Source organism: Prionailurus viverrinus, chromosome E1 (genome assembly GCF_022837055.1).
Source record: "Prionailurus viverrinus isolate Anna chromosome E1, UM_Priviv_1.0, whole genome shotgun sequence".
Lineage (NCBI taxonomy): Eukaryota > Metazoa > Chordata > Mammalia > Carnivora > Felidae > Prionailurus > Prionailurus viverrinus.
The window spans coordinates 41,115,699-41,132,608 of record NC_062574.1 but is presented as its reverse complement, the minus strand read 5'-3'; the positions used below and the strand labels follow the sequence as shown (position 1 = coordinate 41,132,608).

The 16,910-nt window shown below is 50.4% G+C and overlaps 1 protein-coding gene across 2 annotated transcripts in view; it reads left to right on the top strand.

Moving 5' to 3' along the window:
- Nucleotides 1–16,910, top strand: part of RGS9 (regulator of G protein signaling 9) — a 70,714-nt gene that overhangs the window by 28,496 nt on the left and 25,308 nt on the right. Inside the window, exons 9-11 of one of the 2 annotated variants that reach the window (XM_047834026.1) lie at nucleotides 6,684–6,746; nucleotides 15,550–15,579; nucleotides 16,312–16,373. In XM_047834026.1, the coding sequence (XP_047689982.1) occupies nucleotides 6,684–6,746; nucleotides 15,550–15,579; nucleotides 16,312–16,373 (155 nt within the window). Of the gene's footprint in view, nucleotides 1–6,683; nucleotides 6,756–15,549; nucleotides 15,580–16,311; nucleotides 16,374–16,910 lie in introns of both variants that reach the window. The other variant, XM_047834025.1, reaches the window with a different exon arrangement.

Sequence of the window (16,910 nt, the reverse complement as noted above, 5' to 3'; positions counted from 1 at the left end):
AACTAGAACCCAGGCTCCATGTAAAATGCTGCAGGGAACTGGAAGCCATGCCTCGTGTCTCTTGCTCCCTCTCCGTTTGCTTTTCTAGATCCTTCCCCAGCAGCTGAGGCGGGAGGGGGCTAGAGGGAAGGAGTGTGTGCTGTGCCTCCCTGCTCAGAGCTCGGGGACTTTAAGTGGCCCAGAGAGACAAGCTGCGTATAAGTGACGTCACTTGTTACCGCTGGTTACCGGGAAGTGGTAGTCCCGCCCCCCCGGCAGAGAAGCGTGCTGTCACGGTCACCCACTGGGGTTAACTCTGCTGCCTCAGTTTACTCCAGTGTCAGACCCAGGTGCTGCCCACAGGTCGCTACAGGGATTCTGAAAAGCGAACGCAAATGTCATTCCCCTTCTTCCTCCACTTTTCCTGCCCGCCAGGTGGCCGAATTCTCAGAACCAGCACGTGAGCTGGGTCGGTCACAGTGCCAAAGCTTCTGGGGTTTTGAACTTGGAGCTCGTCAGATTTGGGCCATTTGGGCCATTTTCTTTCTACATTGAGAACCAGATATCGCATGCGGTGTGCCATCTGTGGGGGCATCGATTTGCACGCCTCGCTGCTGAGGTCAAGGTCCTGGGGTTGGTCCCCAAGAAGCTTGTTGGGTGTTGCTTTGTTTCAGGCTTCCTCCCCCTAGACAAACCAGTTAGCTGACGTCCGACACAGGTCCCCTGGGTGAAGGAGTGCCGACTGGGATGACAGGGTCCTGGAGAGACAGCCAAGCACGCCTTCCCCGCCCCTCCCCTTCGTAGCTCAGGAGTGACATCTTTGTTCAGCCTGCCTCCTGTCATCTGTTCCTAACCGGGGAGCCTTGGTGAGGATAAGGGCAAATGGCAGGTAAGCCACTCATCTGGCAAGATGTCCTGGTGCCCGTGGCACTCGTGATGGAGGGGACCCTGCTCCTTGCACGGTGGAGAATGGCTTCCGTGGTACATGCAGAGACTCCGTGGTGGGGAAATAGCCGGGTGACTGCATCGCTTGCAACGTGACATCGACGGGCTGTGCACAGGATCCGCCCCGGGTCTCTCTCCTCCCCTCTGACCTCGCAGCCACGAGGCCTGTAGGGAACAGAGTGAAAACCAGATGATCTGAGTTCTCCCCATGTCTTGGGGAAAGCTCTCAGCCCCCGCCCCAGGCAACTGGCCGAGTGGCTCCTCACGGTGTGATGCACAAGTCGCTGAATTTGACAAGGCGACTCTGTGATTACTGCTCCTTCCACCGTCACCTGTGCCGCCGCCAACCCACCACCACTGCCCCCGCTTCCTCCGCCTCCACCGGCACCATTGTGACTGTCGCCGCCGATCACAGCAGACCCAACTGAGCACAGAAGTGTGTGCCGGGCACTGTGCTAGCACCCTTCTGCATTCGTTCCCTCATCTCATCTTTGCAGCCCCGTGTAGAAGGTGGTATTATCAGTCCCGTTCTGCTGATAAGGATGCTGAGGCTCAGGGATGTTGCCAAAGTTGCACAGCTAGTGAGTGTCAGAGGAGCTCTCTCTCCGTTCCGTCTGCTCTCATGCCGCCCACGACAGTGTCCCGTGATGTCTTAGCGCATCCGAAGGCCTTTTTGTAACCCCCCCGGGCATTAGCGCATCGCATGAATCGCTGCTGCTCCAACGAACATGATGCCAGGGTTCCAAGGTACCCAGTCTCTCTTTGATAGCGCCAGGGAGCCAAGTTCGCCGTGACGTTCTGGTGTACCCAGGGCAGTCGTGAAACCCCGTGGGCGCAAAAATGTTCTCGCATCCAGTCTCCGTCAGTGCTGCCCCCCAAGCCAAAGCTGGACCAGAAGTCAAAGATGAGGCTGGGGAGCATCTGGGTCCTGCTCTCCCCAACTTTTTTTTTTTTAACTTTTTAAAACGCTTATTTATTTTTGAGAGAGAGAGAGAGTGTGTGAGTGGGGCGAGGGGCAGAGAGAGAGAGAGAGAGAGGGAGACACAGAATCCGAAGCAGGCTCCAGGCTCTGAGCCATCAGCACAGAGCCCGATGCAGGGCTCGAACTCATAAGCCATGAGACCTGAGTCGAAGTTGGACCTTTAGCCAACTGAGCCACACCCAGGCGCCCCCATCTCCCCGACTTTCTTAAAACACAGTCCGCCTCCTGGTGGAATGTTCCGTTTGAGGGGCGTCCTGCTTGAAGTCTGTCTCAGCCTAGGTAGAAATCGAGCAGTTGGACTGACAGACCCACGAAGCCCAGGGGCTTAGGGACTGTCAGACTGTCCCCAGGAGACCCAAACAAACTGTCACCTCAGTGGGAGAAAAGGCAGCCAGGCAAACAAAGCTTTTGGCTCCGTGGAGTCTAGAACCAACTGTGTGTGGACTGTCTGGAACCAACTGTCATAGCGTGGGACATGGCTTGCTGTTACCCAGCCGTCCCCTTGTCTGTTCAGTGATTCGTGAAACCTTCATGGGCCCTGACTCCGGGCCAGCTGAGGTGGGTTCTGGGCATAAAACAACTGCTAAAAGTCCTCAAGCCCCTGCCCATATTAAGCCCTTGGCGAGGATGATCCCACTTACCCGATGACAATGCCGCCCAATAGGGAGTCTCCCCATCGCTGTTATCCCGACGGGGCCGGCGATCAAGGCTCAGAGATGGTCAGTAGGTTGCACGGCACTGGGATGTGAATCCACATCTGTCTGACGAGCTCCTGCTCTGGAAGGTGCGCCCGCACGTGGTCCCCTCTCCCAGCTCGAGGGGTGCAAAATCCAAATCGTGGTAACGGGCTAGCAGCACTGCTCGGGAGGTAAGGCTTAAGTGCTGAGGGGGCACAGCGCGGGGTGATCGGTTAAGGGGGTGGTGGGAATGTGGTGTCAGATGCTGTAGCAGGGATATCAGCACAGACGGAGGCCAAGCCCACCCTCGAGATGTGGGATGGGAGGTGGTGGCTGAGGGATCCGGCCCAACCCCCATCCTGAGCCCAAACACTGCCCGTGACTCAGCATGGATGTGCTGGGGACTGGGTCTAGAAGGGGAGAATGATGAAGGAAAGTGATGTTCCCCTCCCATTTTTTAACCTGCTGCATCCGGGCAGGATGCCAACAAGAGTTACTTGTGTAAGGCAGCAGAGGGAGAACGAGGGAGAACGGTTCCTTCAGAGAAGTCACCTGGGGGCTTTCCGTGCGTCTTTGCTGCACCGGCTGTGACTTCTGGGTCTCTCGAGGATCTGGTCGCTGACGTCTGGACCATGGATACATGAAGGATATGGTCCAGGGATGCAGGTGGTGTGTGCTTTAAATCACGCGGTCGCTTGTCTGAGTCTCAAGCTGAATGGCCTTCGTGTCAACCGTGAACTCTGCCCGGTCGCCAGAGAAGAGAGTGGCTGCCTTCCGTTTCCTGTCAAGGTTGGGCTGAATGTCCAACAACAGCGAGATGGGAAAATAAATTTAAATAAATAAATGGCTTTAAATCTTTTAAAAATTTTTAACGTTTTATTTACTTTTGAGAGACAGAGACAGAGATAGAGACAGCGCACGAGTGGGGGAGGGGCAGAGAGAGAGGGAGACAGAATCCCAAGCAGGCTCCAGGCTCTGAGCTGTCAGCACAGAGACCAACGTGGGACTCAAACTCAGGAACTACGAGAACATGACCTGAGCCCAAATCGGATGCTTGACCGACTGAGCCACCCAGGCGCCTCAATAGATTTAAATCCTTAAGGGGCACCTGAGTGGCTCAGTCGGTTAAGCATCCAGGTTTTGATTTTGGCTCAGGTCGTGAGCTCACAGTTGTGGGATCGAGCCCTGTGTTGGGCTCCCCACTGAGCCTGGAGCCTGCTTAGGATTCTCTCTCTCTCTCTCTCTCTCTCTCTCTCTCTCTCTCTCTCTCTCCTTCTCTTGCTCTCTCTCAAAAAAAAAAACAAAACCAAAACCAAAAAACCTGTAAATATAAGATTATATCCATATGAAGGACCATTGCAATTAAATCATTAAATTACTAAAATAACATTTTCAAAGGCCATTTGTTGACCTGGGAAAATGGTCTGACATAGAGCGTTATGTCATAAAAACTGATGGAAAACTCCACATACTCTGATCCAGATGATCAGAAATGCCCTCTCTGGGCCAAGTGCCCCCTAGGCAATGGGGGTATTTGAATTCTAAGCCAGGACAGCCCTCACGGGGCTTGCGGTCTGGCAGGGGGACGAAGAAGGACAGCTTTGCACCATGGGTGTGTACCATACAGCACGCCAGCACAGCGCGAAAGAGGCCGGGGTCTCGAGGCAGATCAGGACCCGGGAGCACCTCTCTGTAGAAGTGATATTCCAGTCAGGACTCGTCCCCTGGTGCAGCCTCCTCTCTGTCTTCCCCCTGCTTTATTTTGTTTATGGAACCGTGTGGCATTTTGTTGTTTTCTGTTCCATGCGCCGGAAGGGTCTGAACCGATACGTTAGGGGAAAGAGAGATGATGAGGGAGAGGAGGACAAGGCACGGGAGGGACGTGTGGCGTGTCACCAAGAAGTGTCCGTCAGCTCCCAGCCTGGCTCTGCTCTGGAACGCCGATTCTGGGGATGTCGCCTCCTCGCGGAGCAGTCTTTGGGGGTGCAAGGGTCCTTTCCTCACCCGAATTGTGAGGCATTTAGCAAATCGCCTCTTTGGCCGACGCCCAAGAGATGTTCTTGGGGCGTCACTGCTGGCACTCACCGCAGGGGGACTGTCTCTGCGCACTTCCCGCATGTGGCAGTGGCCCTGGGCACATCTGCGCATCTCCTTATCTGCCGGCCGCCCGCCCACTGCAGGGATGTCTTCGCCCTGTTTCCTGTGAGCTGGCGGTCAGCTCTGGGTTGTCTTCGTCGAGCACCCTCTTGTGCGCCAAAAACGGCATCCGCGGTGGTGACCCCCGTGGAGAACGAGCACTTGGTGCTACCCGACGAGTAAAGGAACGAATGAGCGGAGGCTGGGAGCCTTCCAAACCAGCAGAGGGAGAAAGGCAGTCCCCTGGGTCGGGGTGTGTGACTAATTGCCAAGGGGCTGCCTCGCCCACAAGACTGGAAGTGCCTTGAGATGCCATCTGGGGATGCCTCGAGGTGTCACGTTGGCCAGGGGCTCTCTGGGCTGAGCGCAATGTCAGCCATGGGAAGTGCCTGATAAATATTTGTTGATGGAAGCCCACATGTGACAATTAGAGTAACGATGGCCGCTCCCTTCCCCTCTCTCTCTCCCCACCCAGCTTCTACTTCGTTCTTTTTTCTCTTCCTTGCCTAGTCCGTGTGCCCAGTATCTGCCCCCGTGGTAGCCCGCTGAGCTAAGCTGGCACATTTAGCAAGTGAAATAGAAGATGCCCAGTTCAACTGGAATTTCAGATAAACAGCAAATGATTTATGTCGCAAAATTTTTATGCTTATTGTATATTTACGTTAAAAACACGTGGAACGTATTTTTATGTAAATAACGAATCAGAATTCTTTGTTGTTTATCTGACATTCACCCTTAACTGAGCACCATATATGTTATTGGGCAATCGTGCCTCTGAGCGAAAAATGTGGCGAATCCCATTGGGGTTGAATCTGATGGGGACAAAGTTCGGCAGGCTCTGGCATCTGCATCAGTGTGGAAGGCCTGGTTAAGCACACATATGGAGAATTTGATGGTTGCCTGCACCAAACTAACAGAGAAGGAAGTGAAAGACCCAACTTGTTGGCCAAGGAATTGGGAGAGACCAAGCAAGATTGGCTGGAGGGTTGGCTGCCTGATGGAGAAGGGAACTGGTAAAGACTGAGGCCATTTGGGGCCAGGCCTTTACATACATGATCCTAAAATGGGTCCAAGCCCTTGCTCAGTAATAGCTACTGTCTGGTGAGAGCTTCACATGTCATGTTGCTAAATCCTCAACAAGAACTTGACAGGTAGGAGAGATCATCTCCAGTTCTTGGGAGGGGTAGCAAGTGTAGAGAGGAGAAATAGTTTCCAAAATCTTCCTTACAGCTAGGAAGTGGCAGATCCAGGGTTGGAACCCAAATGTGCCTGACGGAAGCCTGGACTCTTCAAAGTACTGCACTGTAGGTTGGGGAAGGAGCACTCCCAGAGGAGTCAGAGTCCTATGGACAAATCCCAGTGAACTCTTACTGAGTTTGAGTTTTATCCCTCCCTCCCTCCCTCCCTCTCTCCCTCCCTCCCTCTCTCCATCCGCCTGTTCATCCATCCATCCATCCATCCATCCATATTGCCTTTCATTCATCCATCCATCCATCCAGCCAACCATCCATTCATCCATCCATCCATCCATCCATCCATCCATCCATCCATCCATCCAACCATCCATTCATCCATCCATCCATCCATCCATCCATCCATCCATCCATATTGCCTTTCATCCATCCAACCATCCATCCATCCATCCATCCATCCATCCATCCATCCATCCATAAATCTATCCATCCATTCACCCCCCCCTCCCCCCCCCGCCACCAAACATACACCTATCCACCCATCCATCCTACTCTGTTGGGTTCTGGGATGCTCTGGTAGTGGAACAAACCCATGAAGCTTAACAGCTCACCTAGAGCATCTTACGGTAGCTTGTAGCACCCTGTGGGGTAAGCCATAAGCCCTTCTTAGCTCACTCTCATAACTGGCAGCTTGGTGAAGACCCAAAGTGAATCATAATAAAGTAGAGGCTTTTCCAGTCGTGGTTCTTATGTTGTTTTTATTCCATTCAGCCGGGAATGAACAATGTGCTGGACTATGGCCTGGACCGAGTGACGAATCCGAATGAAGTTCAGGTAAACCAGGTAGGTCTCTGCTGCATACTTTGGGCAGGGCCAAGGTCAGGTTCTTAGGCTGGGAAGGTGTCCGTATGTCTATTGCCTATTTTTGTCTGTTGGGGCAATGATATCTCCCCTTTAAGGCTACCAAGAGATATCTTATGATACCAGTGTTGGGAAGGGGGGAGGCCATGGGTCTCGCATGATGGGAGATGAGAGAATGTAGAGTGCAGGTCAGTGCAAATAGGATCTAGGTGGTTGGTCTTCAGACTTTTACGAGGCAGTTCCTTTGAAAATCTGATGAAAGTGGGGTGCCTGGGTGGCTCGGTTAAGTGTCTGACTTCGGCTCAGGTCATGATCTCACAGTTCGTGGGTTCGAGCCCTGCGTGGGGCTCTGTGCTGACAGCTCGGAGCCTGGAGCCTGCTTCAGATTCTGTGCCTCCCTTTCTCTCTGCCCCTCCCTGGCTCACTCTCTCTCTCTCTCTCTCTCTCTCTCTGTCTCTCAAAAATAAACATTAAAAAATATTAAAGAAAATCTGATGAAAGTTATGAACCCATTCTGCCCAAAGATGCCCAGACAGACATTTTGCACACAACTTCAGCCAGGTCCCAGACCCCCTGGAGACTAGAGGCCCCAGGCTCAAAACCGTTGAATCAACTTTGAATTTAAACCTTAATCCATGTGACCTAGAATGTCACTCTTTCTTTTGCATCTCAGTAGTAGGGTGGGGGCCTTTGCAAAGATTCTCTTATGCTGTTAATTTTGCAAGGACCCTTTTCCCAGATAGGCCACCATTTATGATGGATGGCCATTTTTCTATGACAATTATCTATCTATCTTTAAATTTCATTCATTCATTCATTCATTCATTCATGAGAGAGAGAGAGAGAGAAACAGTGAGCATGAGCAGGGGAGGGGCAGAGAGAGAGGGAAATGGAATTCGAAGCAGGCTCCAGGCTGAGCTGTCAGCACAGAGCCCAACACGGGGCTTGAACCCACAAACTGTGAGATCGTGACCTGAGCTGAAGTTGGACGCTCAACTGACTGAGCCACCCAGGCGCCCTGGCCATTTTTTATTTAAAGAAACGCAGGGCATAAGCTGTTGAAAGAGTGAGCATGAAGCATGGCACTATCTTTGGGGCCAGATAATTCCTTGAGGGATTGCCTACGTGTTGTAGGATGTTGAGTAGCATCCCTGGGTTCCAGTAACTCCATGCGTTTCCCTGCCAGACTCCCAGTCCTGATAATCACACGTATCTTCAGACATTGTCCAGGGTGCCCTGAGGGACAAGATGGCCCCGGTTGAGATCCATGGAGCCTGAAACCCACTTAAGCTCGTCTTAGACAGTTTCATTGCTCTCCTTCTAATGTCCTTGGGCAGCAAGGGGTTGTTTTAGCCTCGTATGTCACCTGTAAGCCTTGGTGGTGCCTAAAGTCTTGAGTTGGGAGGTGGGGGGAATGTGCCAGAAAGGAGGAAGAAGGGACCTGGAACTCAAGATGGCTGTGGGGACCACCAGTGTGTGAGACCGAGGTTTGAGTTTAGGGATGGGGTCCACATGGAGAGGGGGCATTGAGTTCCCAGAGGGCGGTGTCCCCTGGAGCATTGCTAGGTCCCTTGGTCAACAACTTAAAGTGACCCTTCCTTTGACACGTATATGGCACTGTCAGCCTTTACGGCTTTTTCCACATTCCCCTCATCAGACGACAGATAATTGCTGAGGCCTAGTAGGCTGGGTTGCTATGGAAACAGAATTATCAAGGAGAATACTGAACTGAGGTGGAAGATGTGCTTTTTTTTTTTTTTCTTTTTTAAATGGATAACTGGCAGTTCTAGAAACCTCTGTGGTGTGGAGGAGGGGAGGGCATGGGTGGAAAGTGCATCACTGTTCTCTGACCCTGGGCTGTTGGAAATTGGTTCACCTGTGTGTGTGTGTGTGTGTGTGTGTGTGTGTGTGTGTGTGTGTGTCTGTGATGTGGGAGGCCTTTAATTCCAGCTCTGGGAGGACAACAGAGGAGCCGAGGTCCTCTGTCCTCTGTGCTCCTTGGGGGTAACTTCAAGGAGCCTGGTCAGACCCCTCCTCGCTGAGGAAGCATCTTTCGGCTCACGGGCAGTCAGGCCAGGAGGAGAGCCTGCCTTCTGGCATTCACCACCCACTTCTAGCCAGACGCTGGCAATACTCTCAGCTCAGAGTCAGAGAGCCAGACGGTGTGTGAGGCTGAGGGCTGTCTTCACCATGGGCATGTTTGACACGGGGGCTCTTTCACTTTGTTTTTCCTTCATCTTGTCTCTCTCTCTCTCTCTCTCTCTCTCTCCCACCAGCTCTCTTTGTCCTGTCTGCACTCTGGCTGCTCTGGAATATTCAGAAGAATAAAAAACCATAATTCTCATGCGAGCGGGGCCTCTCCTGCTCAGCCAGCCTCGGCGTGTGTGAGGCCCGGCTGTGGCGGGGAATGGAGGCTGGCGCCATGTTGGATCTGTTGGCGACATTTCCCACCGTCTAACTGAACGTCCCCTGTTTTTCTGGGCTGATCTGCCCTGAGGGGGGAGGGTCACAAGAACGTGAAGTGTCTCCATGAGGCCTTGGGCTTTCAGAGTTGTGTCTCATTTCAGAGAAGAGCTCTCGTTGCTGGTTTGAAGAGAGAGAGGCCATTTCTGAGAATTAGTGGATTCTAGAAAAGATACCTGTTTTCCTTAAATGGAGGCAAATAACCCAAAAGAAATGAACAGCATCAGGCACAAGAAAGAAAACCGTTAGGTTGGCAGGTGTCTAGGGCTCTGGGTGCCCCACCTCCTTAGGCTGGTGGCCTCTGATTGGTGTGGCTGCCCAGCCCTGGGGGGAACTGGTTGTGGGCCAAGGGCTGCACCCAGAGAGCGTGTCTTCTCTCGGTTCCCATACCTTGTGGCACACTCGGCCCCCATCTTCCCTTTATTTCAGTGAGGAGACATCATGGCGACCGGGCAGTAGCCAGGCCGTGAACAGTGGTGTGCCCGGGGCTGGCCCTTCCTCCCCTGACCCCGACAGGGTGACGATGGTCATGTAGTGATGAGGACCGGTGTGCCGTGCTGAAGAGAGCTTTGACATCAGGGTGAATCCCAGCCCTGCCTCTCCCTGGACATGTGATCTCGGATAAGCTTTTGAGCCACTCAGAGCCTCAGTTTCCTTACCTATAAAATGGGGGTAACAAGAGCCCCTTCCTCGGAGGATCACGTGAGATCACTTACGTGAAGTGTCTAGAATGGTATTACCACGTAGAGGTCGCTGCACAGACAGTAGCTGTCATTATGGTAGCTGCCGCCATGCTGTGAGTGGACTAATCTATGGGTCCTCTAGACCCTAGACCCTGTTTTCGGGGGCTGTACTTAGCCAATTTCCTCTTCCACCCTTAACACCGTCTTCTGTTTCTACCGGTGGGAAGGGGAGGCCTCTCTTGTCTAGGCCACTGAACAGCACTGTTCACACTGGCGTGCCCACCAGTCTTGGGGTGAAAGACAGAAATGTGGCTCCATAGGGTTAAATACTCTGCGCTTCAGAGCCCTCAGCTTGGAGCCCTCAGTGAGAGAAAGCCCCCATTTGCTCCCACCGACTGGGGACAAACGACTTTCTTCTCATGGCCAGTGCCGGCTGGAAGGGACTGCTCCGGTGGCCAATGTTGGCGGACAGCTCCCGGTGGGCCAGGCAGCCTTAAAGTTCTTCATGCTTTCTTTGGACAAGGGGCCCCGCGTGTGCATTTTGCACCCGACCCTGCAAATTGTGTAATCTGCGCCTGGTCAGGAAGTCCGAGGCAGGGCAGGTGGCAACCTGGGATTCTTGTCTCCTTGGCCTCCTATCTCTAGTCTCGTCTGCTCTGCATTAACTGCGTCAGTCCCCAGACTTCCTGGTTGCTGACTTTTGACCCTGTCCCTGCTCTTAATGCCTGTGTTCCCCGATTCCTCACGGTTGTCCCCATCTTGTGTTTCACCCTGTGGCTTGCCAGACCCTCGCCTCTGTTTCTTCGTGTGTTCCTGCCTGGCTGCCTGATCCCAGGGTCCCTGCCGGCCCCTCCTCCCCCCTTTCCACCTCCCCGGTCTGCAGCGGCCCCAGGGTCTCTTCAGGGCATGGCCTGATAATTGTCTGCAGCCAAAACCCGGGTTTTGAGGCCAGCAAGCCGGCCACAGAGCTGTGTAAACAGGCTATAGATGTGTCCCTATTTGGGTAGCTCCACAGGAGAAAAATAACAAGTTAGAATTCCAAGAATGCATAACATTTGAAGATTCCTTAGGCAGAGTATCTTCCTGTAGGCAAATGTGTCACTCGGATGGGGAATCAAGAAGTGACTTCCCACCAGGAGGGCCAACTGTTGAGAAAGCAGGGGGTTTGTGCATGAATTACAGGGAGAAAAAAATGTTTATGTCTTATGTTGCCAGGAAGTGGGTTTCTTTGAATGGTTTAGAAATGTGTGTGTGTGTGTGTGTGTGTGTGTGTGTGTGTGTGTGTGTATTTAATAACTTCATTTTAATGTGAAAAACATTTTTTAATGTTTTATTTATTTTTGAGAGAGAGAGAGAGAGACAGAGCGTGAGTGGGGGAGAGGCAGAGAGAGAGGGAGACACAGAATCTGAAGCAGGCTCCAGGCTCTGAGCTGTCAGCACAGAGCCCAGAGCAGGGCTCGAACTGACAGACTGAGAGATCATGACCTGAGCTGAAGTCAGACGCTTGACCGACTGAGCCACCCCCGTGCCCCTTTAATGTTTTTTTTTTTTAATGGCCTTTGGCTAAGTAATAATGATATTGACCAGTTTATGAGATTTAGCAAATAAAAATACAGGGTGTTCAGCTGAATCTGAATTTCAGATAAACAACAGATAGCTTCTTTAGCGTAAGTATGTCCCAGGTATTGATGGGCACCCTGTCCTTTACCTTGTGATTGGGGTAACCCCATACCATGCCTGCTGTCAGTAGTGTGTGAACCCCAGTCAGGAGCCCCTGGATGTTGAGCCTCTCCTATATGCCAGTCACCTGTGTGTATTATCTCATTTAATCCCCTCCCCCCCCCCTTTAGTTCCCTTTTACAAGGGAGGAAAGAGGCTTTGAAGTGCTAAATAACTCATGCGAAGTCATATGGCCAATAAGTGACAGAACCTGTAATTGGACCTGGGCCTGATCTGAAAGTCCATACCATTTCCTAAGACTTACCCCTCTCCCCGAACTCTCTCTCTCTGTCTGTTAGAAAAGTTCAGAACCCTCTCCTGTACCATCCCAATGTAGACAGACCCTTAACAGGACAGGGGTACTCTTATATCCATCAAGAGGAAGCTGTTATTTATTTTGAGAGAAAGAGAGAGAGAGTGTGGGACAGCGGCAGAGAGAGAAAGGGAGAGAGAATCCCAAGCACGCTCCACACGGTCCGTGCAAAGCCCGACGGGGGGCTCGATCTCATGAACCACCAGATCGTGACCTGAGCTGAAGTCAGATGCTTAACCGACTGCCACCCAGGCGCCCCCGGAAAGCTATTTTTAAAGCTAGAAATAACCAGTAAAATCCATGTGGGAAACCCAAGGTAGAGGTGGAGAAGCCCCAGGTTTTGTGCTATTCCCAGAGGGTGGCTGGTGGTCCTGGAAAGCAGAAAACAAACAGCAGACTGAACCACCGAGGCAGGAGCCCTAATGGGGTAATTAAAACCAAATAAAGTGAATTCAAATATGAAATATTTTTAACACACCGAAGACTGAGAAAATGGGCTCAGATTGAGAGTGTGTGTGAAAAGGATTGACTTGCAGGGACGGCTCCTTGGGGAGCGGGGAGAACGGAGAACATCAGGCGGACTGAGAATCCGGCTCATGGAGTTTTGGTTGCTGTGTGTTCAGGAGACCCGCGCTTGCAGGGAGTTTGACCTTGGGCCTGGGGCACTTTGCAGGAGGCCGTTTATGACGCTGGCTGTTGAACACAGGCCTCGTATGATCGCGATCCTTACCGTCATTAGTGGTTTTCTCCCCTTTAGCTTTCGTGGGCATATGACGTATATGAATTTAAGGTGTACGATGCGATGCTTAGAAACAGGTATGAATTGCAAAACTGTGACCCCCATGAGGTTACTTAATACCTCCGTGCCTTCACGTAAGTATGGTTTTTTTTGAGTGTGTGGTGATAACATTTAGGATCTACTCTCTTTGGGATCGTGGAAGTATAGACTACGGTATTGTTAATTATAGTCCCCGTGCTGTGTGTTAGCTCCCCAGAGTTTATTTATCTTGTAGCTGGGAGTTGGTTTTACTGTCATTAGTGTTGATTGAAGAGTGTTTCCTGTCTTTCTGTTTCATCTTGTGATGGGGGCTTTAGCTCTCTTTTTGTTTGGTTTTAACTTAAATGGCCGGCCAGAGTCATTCCGTTGTGTAGCACCTGTCGCTTGAAGGCAAAGAAGGAACTGGTGAAGAGAGTAGGCTATCTATTTTCTGGTTCTCCAAGATCACTCCTCAGCTTTGCAAAGGGAAGATCTAGGTTTGAATCCCGGCTCAACCAATTACCGACCAGGAGATATTGAGACAGTTGCCCTATAGCATCTCATAGCCTCGGTTTCCTCAGCTGAAACTCAGAATGATGGAACCTCCCTCCCTTAAACTTTGTAAGGGATCAGGAAGATGTAAATTGCCTTGCATGAATTGCTACTTGGTTGCTATTATGCAAACATCCAGCTTCCCCTTTGAACACAGGGTGTTGGTAGACCAGTAGCTGTTATTCTTAGTCTACTTTAGCACACTTCTAACAAGAGATTCTGATTGTATCATGTTTGGATGCCAAGCCACTCTGACCCCAGGGTCCTTTTCTACCTGAAATGAGAGTCTTCTAAAACAATGCCTCCTGTTAGGAGACAATGGGAACAGATAATAGGTGTGGTTACCAAAATAGGGACCATTTGGGGAGTGTCTCAAACATGTTAGGTGGAAAAATACTGTATTCTAATTTAAGCTTAGAATACATCTCCATTTTTTCTGGGCCGCCAAGAACATGGAAGCCATCATTTTTCTGATTGTTTTTTTTAAAGTTTATTTATTTGGAGAGAGAGAAAGACTCAGGGGAGGGACAGAGAGAGAGAGAGGGAGAGAGAGAGAATGCCAAGCAGGTCCTGTGCCGTCAGCAGAGTCCAACTCGGGGCTCATTCTCACAAACCCTGAGATCATGACCTGAGCCAAGATCAAGAGTTGGCTGTTCAACAGACTGAACCACCCAGGCATCCGTGTCTGATGTTTTTGTGAACATCTACCGTGCACCAGAAATTATGTTAGAGGCAGACATGGTCCCCCTGCTCTTAATGGTGCCTGGCGGGTGATACATATGTGAAATAGAATCACACAAATAAATATTTAATTACAGTTGTGGTAAGTGCTATGAAGGAAGAAGTCAGGGTGCATGTGAGTCCAAAACGGAGAGACCTACCTTTAATTTTCTGAGATAACTCTCCCTACTCCCCCACCCAGGAAAAAGGATGTCCTGGGAAAGCTCATTACATAAAAGCAATCTAATGAAGCAGAATGGAACCCAGCATGGATTAGAAAGGAGAGACAAGGATGTGACATTCCAGATTAGACCTTCCTTCATTCCTTGTCAATGGGCTCATGGGCCAGTACTTATTTTGCTAACTGGCTAGTGGAAATAGTGTCCTCCTTGGACTTCTGATTCTGTTTCCAGTGAAGATCTGGTTGTGTTAAGTTGCTTGGATGACAGCAGCAAGAAATTAAGATGACCAATTTAAAGTATGGGTGTCAGCACCAAGCAGCCCCTGGACACAACCAAATCTCAAAAAACTGAGACTGGAATCATCAACTGTGCCCAGCTCCCAGGGGTTGCACCGAGCAGAAAAGTGATACTAAGGAAGCATGTCAGATTGTAGAGCATTTCAGTAGGAGACAGAACTGAATGGTAACAGTTTCCAGGAGCTTCTAAGACTCTATACACGGAGTCCCTTTTGGGAGCCAGGCTTTCTCTGCTCCATCTCAAAAAATCCAGAGAGAGGATGCCCTGCTCACCCCAGGCATGAGCTTGCTTTGGCAGCTTCAGTGAGAGGATGGGGCCCGACATGATCTTCCACGTTACAGCTCAACTCTGGGACTCACCTTCGTTGGATGCTGGTCTCAGGTTTTGTTACGTACTTTACGTTTGGCCATGTGGCTTGTTTCTTTTCCAATTTGTATTGGTCAGGTTGTTATGAATACCTGAGGAATGGAGGTCACCATTCATTCAGAGCAGTCTCCTGTGAGAAAAGAAATAAACATTCAAGCCACATACTTGCTTCACCGTCTTTGCGTCGCATTCTATTTAAGATGGCCCTGTAGGCGCTATGGTAGATTGGGTCGAATCCCTGAACTTAGTCTTGAATTCATCTTGGCTTTTGGGAGAACGGCGTACAGTTATAGTAGTATATCGGGCACCTGCATGGCTCAGTCGGTTGGGTGTCTGGCTCTTGACTTTAGCTCAGGTCATGATCTCAGAGTTTGTGGGTTCGAGCCCCATGTTGGGCTTTTGTGCCGATAGCGTGGAGCCTGCTTGGGACTCTCTCTCTCCCTCTCTCTCTCTGCCCCCCACCCCACCTCAAAATAAATAAACTTAAAAAAGAAAGTTATGGTAGTAAATCATACCTGTTCCCCCACCAAAGCCTTAGTTGAATGAATTCTCCAGTGGCTGTATAGAATAGGGTGGAGGTGTCAGTGATGGGGAAATTCTATCTTTTAAGGAAGGAGAGGTGAAACAATTTTCTCATGGGCAAGGATTTTTATTTTTCAAATGGGCGTTTGAACTATAATGACTTACTGGCAGCTGTTTAATGGTTTTTGCCTTTGTTTTACAGAAACAAACAATCACTGCTGTCAGAAAAGAGGTAATTAGTTTCCCAGTCCCGGGGAAGTTTGGTTTTTAAATCCTCTCACAAATTGTATGTACTTTGGCTTTATGTTCTGCCCTCAGTAATGAAATGAAAAACCATGTGTAATGTTCAAACAGTTGTCTCCAAATTAATGGGCAGCACAGAATGACAAAGATTCTTTTGTAAGATCTACATGGATTGGTGCTGACGCTTGGGATATGAGACACCCTCAGAAGGCACAGATCTGAGGGACGTGGGAGTGAATGCCACAGTGTCTGCCCCCCCACCCCGGCCCCTGCTCCTACAGTTAGGGGGACATTCAGAATCTGAACAGGCACACTACCCATTTTGGCAAATTTCATGACCAGGGCACAAGACAGAGCCCTGGGAAGCGTTGGCTGTTGAGGTTAGACCTGCTCTGTCAGCCAGGAGCACCTGAGGGAAAAGCCAAGCATCTGTCCCCATGTCTCGATTTAATGTTCCTTAGAACTTTTTGCTTTTTCAATTGGTGCCTTTTCCCGGACTGATACATGATGGGCTGCAGAGGCCCCTAGTTTGGAGCTTGGGGTCACCTGTCTACTGTGAGCCTGTGTCCTGTTAGTACCAAGGTGGGTGGCTTGAGGGGATGGAATCGGGGGCTGTGACAGATAAGTGGCTCCTGGTTCTGGAGGCCACATGGAAGTGCCAGTGTTAGTGACACTCAAGGTGGGGAAGTTGGACGTCTTCTAACCACTGTGTCTTTTCCAGATCATGTATTACCAACAGGCCTTAATGAGGTCCACGGTGAAGTCTTCGGTGTCCCTTGGAGGGTATGTCCCTAATTAGTTGGTCTTGCTGAGGTTTGAACAAGAGGTGGGCAAGAGGAGAACTTTCCACTTTCAGGCAAACTTGAGCAGTCATGGGTTGACATAAGAGCCTAAGGAACTCTGAGGGACAAAACCAGTCCCTTGAGGATTAAGTTCCTGGTTCCTCAGTGTGTGTAAGTGTCCAGGTCTCATCTTGGGTTAGGCAAGATCAGGGATGGGGTTTTTATACAAGTCTCGTCTTTCTTGGGATCCACTAAAGTGAGGATTTGAGAAGGAGGGAAGAGTTGAAAGTTCATGAACTGTTCCGTGGGGCTCCATAGTGGCCTGCATTCCTATCATTATTCACTCGAACTTATTAGAGATATTTGAGTTATGTTTACTGATTCAACGCACTATCAAATGTCCATTGTTAATCTTTGATTTAAAATCCAATGATGATAAATTGGAAATTTACATTTTATTTATTGAACATTCAGGGTACCTTGATCCAGTCCCTCATAGGATATTATTTGGGAGACACAAAAGGGTTTAGTGCCCCCC